The sequence below is a fragment of the Suricata suricatta genome, chromosome 3 (assembly GCF_006229205.1).
Source record: "Suricata suricatta isolate VVHF042 chromosome 3, meerkat_22Aug2017_6uvM2_HiC, whole genome shotgun sequence".
NCBI classification, from domain to species: domain Eukaryota; kingdom Metazoa; phylum Chordata; class Mammalia; order Carnivora; family Herpestidae; genus Suricata; species Suricata suricatta.
In genome coordinates, this window is record NC_043702.1 from 31,291,664 (window position 1) to 31,298,341 (window position 6,678).

The 6,678-nt window shown below is 33.6% G+C and overlaps 1 protein-coding gene across 10 annotated transcripts in view; it reads right to left on the reverse strand.

The window, feature by feature from the left end:
• The window catches only part of NBEAL1 (neurobeachin like 1), a 173,273-nt gene that overhangs the window by 55,245 nt on the left and 111,350 nt on the right, over positions 1–6,678 (reverse strand). For all 10 annotated transcript variants that reach the window (XM_029934027.1, XM_029934026.1, XM_029934033.1 and 7 more), the window contains one exon: positions 2,907–3,033. In XM_029934027.1, the coding sequence (XP_029789887.1) occupies positions 2,907–3,033 (127 nt within the window). The remainder of the gene's footprint in view (positions 1–2,906; positions 3,034–6,678) is intronic.

Consider the following 6,678-nt stretch of genomic DNA (forward strand, 5'->3'; position numbering starts at 1 on the left):
TTATTTATGCCAACAAAGATTACTACTAAACCTGGTCAATTTGCAATATTAAAATTAGTTCCAAAGAAATGCTTGCCATGTGTAGTTTATAATCTAAAAAAAGTGATGCTCAGAATAAATTGTATATTTGGGAGAATATTTTTGGAAATTATATATCTTATAAGGCATTTGTATCTAGAATAAAGAACCATTTTAACTTAATGACTAAAAGACAACACAATAAAAAAATGAGCAAATTATTTACATAAGTATTTCTCACAAAAAGATATATAAATAGTAAACAAATCCACAAAAAGATTCTCAGCTTCACTGGTCATTAGGAAAACGCAAATTAAAATCACAAGGTACCATTTCAAATCTTACAGAATGGTATAATAAACAAACACACTGAGTATCAAAAATTGGGGTAGATGTGGAGAAATCTGAACCCTTATATGTTACTTGAAGGTGTTTAACGGTGTAGTCAGTGTGAAAATAATTTTACAATTCCTCAAAAGGTTATACAGAGATTTACCATATAACTAACAAATCCATTCCTAGGTATATACCCAATACAGTTGAAAATATATGTTGACACAAAGATCTGTACATGAGTATTCATGGAAGTATAATTTACACTTGTAGTATTTTGTAAAGTATACAAAGTATACAAAGTATACTTTACAAAAAGTAGAAACAACTGTATGTTCATCAACTGATGAATAGATAAACAAAGGTGGTATATCCATATAATGGAATATTATTCAACCATAAAATGGGATGAAGTACAGTTACAAGCTAATACTATGAATGAACCTTGGAAACTTTATACTGAGTGAACTAAGCTGGACATACAAGGCCACATATTGTAAGAAATAAACAAAATGCCAAAAACAGGCAAATCCAATAGAGACAGAAAGCAGAGTAGTGGTTTCCAGGAGATGTAGGAGGGGAAAATTGGCAGCATCTACTAAAAAAGTACAAGAGGGGCGCCTGGGTGGATCAGCTGATTAATAAGCATCCTACTTCAGCTCAGGTCATGATCTCGCGGTCCATCAGTTCAAGCCCCGCACTGGGTTCTGTGCTGAGAGCTCAGATCCTGGAGCCTGTTTCAGATTCTGTGTCTCCCTCTCTCTCTCTGCCCCTCACCCTCATTTTTATTCAAAAATGAATAAATGTTAAAAAAAAATTTTTTTTAATACAAGATTTCCTTTCAGAGTGATGAACATGCTCTGTAATTACATCTGTGAATATACTAAAACCTATGGAATGTTACACTTTAAAACAGTAAATTTTATTTTATATAAATCTCAATTTTTCAAAAGATATACCTAAATTTTTTTAAGTAGCCAAAAATGAAGGTAAAAACAAAGACTACCACAGATAACAAAAACTGAGAGAATCTATGGTAGGACATTCCTTACATGAAAATAAAAGATGTCCTTCAGGCTAGAAGATGAGGACACCAGATGGTAATTTGAAAGTGTACAAAGAAACAAGGTATATTAAGTATGGTAATTATGTAGGCAAATAAAAAAGAAAGGGCAGTTATATAGTTTAGTCTATTCTTCCCTTGACTGATTTAGACAAGTGAATACACTAGTAACTATAAAACTGTATTGTTGGTCTTAAAACAAAGGAAAGTCTGTATTAATGATAATTAACACAAAGGAGAGATAAGGAAATCAATATATTTTATGTTTGGGAAAATTTTCAACTACAAATTCAAAAATTTTAAATGTATCTAAGGCGATTCAGGTTAAACTTTCTTCATGAGGGAGGTTTGGTAATTTGTCTCTTTCAAGGAATTTGTGCATTTCATTTATGTTAAATGTATTGGTACAAAGTTGTATTTAATATTTCTTTGTAATCATTTTAATATTTGTAGTGTTATCTCCTTTTTCATTCCCAATATTAGAACTTATGTTGCCTTTATTTCTTCCCTGACTAGTCTGACAAGAAGTTTATGTTTTGTTAGCTCTTTGTGTTTTAATAGCTTTTGTTTTCTTTGGTCTTTTTCCTTTTCCAATTTTCTTTTCATGACTTCTGCTTTCATCTTTATAATTTCTTCCTTCTGCTTAAGAGTTTATATTTTATTTTGTCCTTTCCATCTAAATGTATCTTTAACTGTATCCCACAGATTTGACAGGTTATGTTTTCATTATCATTCAGCTAAAAATATTTTCCAATTTCAAGGTCTAGCTCAAAGTTATCTCAGTTTTAAGAAGCATTCCTCAATAATGTCACTTAATACTGATAGACTACTCACAACTGATATAGCAGTAACTGATGGATCCTGGAAATACAGTTGACTCTTAAATACAGGGGTTAGTGGCACTAAACCTGGTGCAAAAATCCACAAATAAAATTGACTCCCTAAAAGTATAACAAATAGCCGACTGTTGATCAGAAGCCTTACCAAACAATAATATATACAGTTGATGAATAAATCTTTTGTATGTTATATCTTATATACTATATTCTTACAATAAAGTAAGCTAGAGAAAAGGAAAGGGTTTTAAGAATCATTAGGAAAATAAAATACATTTATAGTAATGTACTGTATTTCTTGCAAAAAAATCATATATAAGTGGACCTATGCAGTTCAAACCTTTATTTTTCCAGGATCGCCATGCTTAGTGTTTCAAGCAAATACCTTCCACGATTTTATAATCCCATTTTTCAGAAGGGAGGGAGGGAGGCAGACACAGAGAGAGAGAGAGAGAGAGAGAGAGAGAGAGAGAGAGAGAATATGAATCCTAAGCAGGCTCTACACTGTCAGTGCAGAACCCAATGCAGGGCTCAATTCCATGAACCTTGAGATCACAAACTGAACCGAAATCAAAGGCCCGATGCCCAACTGACCAAGCCAGCCAGGCTCTCCCAGAACAAAATAATTTTTAATTCTTTCAAATACTTATACATACATATTTACTCTGGCTGTTACGTCTTCTTCAGGAAGTTCTAATTTATCCTCCTCCATATTGCTAATTTTTACTTGTTTCACTACCTCCAAAAGCAATGAATCACTGGAAGGCTGTGAGTGTTGGATACCTATTGAAAATAAATACAAAATATCTATTAAACACAAAGTAAAAAAGAATCCTATTATAGTCCTTCTATAACTTCTGGCTATTAATTATATAATAATATATATATATATTAAGTAAAGGAAGAGGGTAAGAGAATTGGGGGAAGGTAGTCAAAATGTCTGTTTAAACTTCCAGTTATAAGATAAATAAGCATTGGGGACGTAATATGTATGATGACAATAGTTAACAATGCTATATGGTATATTTGCTACAAGAGTAGATCCTAAAAGTTCTCATCATAAGGAAAATAATTTTTGTAACTACATTACATGATGGATGTTAACTAAACATTATTGTACTTATTCTGCAAAATGCACATATCTCAAGTCATTATGCTCTATATCTTACACAGTATTGTAAGACAATTATTTTTGTAAAACTGAGGTAAAAAACCTCAGAAGGTAAAGTTTTCTAATAGAGAAAAGCAATTTACCACAGAAAAGTTTTTAATACATGATTTGGAGTAATCTGGGTTATTTGTGATTTTAAAAACTACTAATGCATAAAAAAAGGAATAAATGTTTTAAAAATACGTCATCTATTTAAAAAGGATTTTTAAATTATTATTTATGTTTATTTTTGAGAGTGACAGAGACAGAGTACAAGCCAAGGAGGGGCAGAGGGTGACATAGAATCTAAAGCAGGCTCCAGGCTATGAGTTGTCAGCACAGAACCTGACATGAGGCTTGAACTCACGGACTGCGAGATCACGCCCTAAGCCAAAGTCAGATGCTTAACCAACTGAGCTGCCCAGGTGGCTGTCACCTATTTCTAATGATGGTATTATTAATATTTCATAATGAGCCACCTAATCTCTTAAATTAATTTAATTTTAATGCATGCCAATAAGTCAAAGAAAGAATTATTCTCACTGAATTAATAAAACTATCTTTACTGTGTATTTGTACTAAAAAAATATTAGGTAACAATATTATGTGACATCTTTAAATGGAAAAGAATACGTCATACAAGAGTTGAAGTGTTCTTTTCTGGAGCACACTGAATTGAATAAGTAGTTATGGATACATATGTACGCAATAAATGTAATAGATTTTATAAACTATACATTTTGTAAGAAGGCAGGGCTAATATAATGGGAAGAACAAAGACTGTGAAGTGGTAAACTTAAATTCAAATTTGGTTCTGCCATTTATTAACTAGATGACTCTTTTCAATCTTTGTTTTCTTAACTGTGAAATGGAGATACATTACATTACATTAAGTATAAAATAAATGGCAGGTATTATAATTGTACATTTACTTCTCAATTGAGTGGTATAAGAATAGTAATAAAAATAAATGCATAATTTATAGGTAGGACTGGGAAAAAGTTATGTATGTAACTATGAATAAAGACATTTCAGTTGTGGGAAACAAAAATAATTCATACTAAATAACAAAACATTATAAAGGTGACAAATCCTCCCTTAATTTTTCAAATGGTATCATTGCTTAGACATAAAACCTGAATCAACCTAATTACAGCTGCAATTTTCTGTGTAAATTTGCTTTGATCACACCTTTGTCTATAACTAGAAAATACTGCCTCACACTTTTCCTAGTTATTGAACATGTTTCTCCATGTGCTCCAACTTACTGCATGTGGCAAAATTTATTGGTAAGCATTTAATTAAACAAAGCACATGAGAATTCAATAAAACTGAAAATCAGGAGTCTAGTTAACCTGATAGAGAAAATAGACTTTATGTAGCTGGATGACACTCTTCCATTAAGAGTATAAGTTCAAAATGTGATGAAAGAATGGAGAATAAACTGAGGATGGGAAACACTTCAGGTAAAGAGGCCAGCTGGGAAACTATTTTAAGTTTGGGAAAAGATACCATACCAGGTAAGTCATGGCAATAGGAAACGGAATGGAAATAAGAAAAACCATTCAAAAGCTATGTAATGAAGAATTAAGAGGACACAGTACATAAAGGGCTATTATTATGTAGGGGATTAAGAGGAATGAGGATAGATTCATGGCTAATATTAATTATTTTAACCTGAGTAACTAATAGATGAAAATGAAACTATAAAACAAAATGCAAGAGAAGCAAAGTCTAGGGTAAGGAGCAGACAAATGAGAAAACATAACGACTTCAGTTTTAGAAATTTTACATGGAAGTCCCTGTGGAAGAGATACCCCAATAGACAGACAGGCTGTTGGAAACCTTCAAAAGACAGGTTAGAATAGAAATACACGTGGGAAAGCATCATTTCATATATATACAGGGGTGAAGTCATGAGATCACCACTTCATAGAGAGCATAAGCAAAAGGCAAGATGGCTAGGCATGGATCTGGGAATATAATCATTTAAAAGGTGAACAAGACTAGGGGCGCCTGGGTGGCTCAGTTGGTTAAGTGTCTGACTTCGGCTCAGGTCATGATCTCACTGTCTGTGGGTTCAAGCTCTGCGCTGGGCTCTGTGCTGACAGCTCAGAGCCAGGAGCCTGCTTCAGATTCTGTGTCTCCTCTCTATCTGTCCCTTCCCCACTCACACTCTGTCTCTCTCTCTCTCTCTCTCAAAAATAAATAAATATTTAAAAAATTATAAAAGGTGAACAAGAATAAAAATTAGTAAGAAAACTAGGAGGTTGAGCAGCCGTGCTAGAAAAAAATAGATAATTATAGAGGAGGATAACTACCAAATGGTTCAGAGACAAAAGAAACCGTGTAAGAAATAAAAATAAGTTGTTGCAAATACTCAGAAAAGAGTACTTTTTTAAAAAAAAAATTTAAACAATCTCTATACCCAATGTGGGCTCAAACTCACAACCCCAAGATCAAGAATTGCATGTTCCACCAACCAAACCAGAGAAGAGTATTTCTTTTTTGTTTTTCAGAATAATTTCTTTTATACACACACACACACACACACACACACACACACACATTTATGTTTTAGACAAAGACAGAATGTGAGTGAGGGAGAAGCAGAGAGAGAGGGAGACACAGAATCCCAAGCAAGCTCCAGGCTCTGAGCTGTCAGCACAGAGCCTGATGTGGGGTTTGAACTCACAGACCACGATATCATGACCTGAGCCGAAGTCAGATGCTCAACCAATTGAGCCACCCAGGTGCCAAAGAAAAGAGCATTTCGAATGAAGATGTATGGACAAATGGACAAAACTTTTTTTATAAAACAAATAAAAAAAAGCAAACACTCTAAAACCAAGTATTTTTAGTAATATATTTAAGAATACACTTTATTTCTGACTATTTAAATTCTATAATTTATTTATTTATTTTCCATAATATTTTATTGTCAAATTGTTTTCCATATAACACCCAGTGCTCTTCCCCTTAAGTGCCCTCCACCATCACCACCACCTCTTTTCCCCCCCTCCCTCTTCCCCTTCAACTCTCAGTTCATTTTCAGCATTCAATAGTCTCTCAAGTTTTACATCCCTCTCTCTCCCCAACTCTCTCTCCCTCCTCCGCTCCCCCTGGTTCTCCATTAGGTCTCTCCTGTTTTCCTGCTAGACCTATGAGTGCAAACATATGGTTTCTGTCCTTCTCTGCCTGACTTACGTCGCTTAGCATGACACCCTCAAGGTCCATCCACTTTCCTACAAAAGGCCATATGTCATTCCCTCTCATTG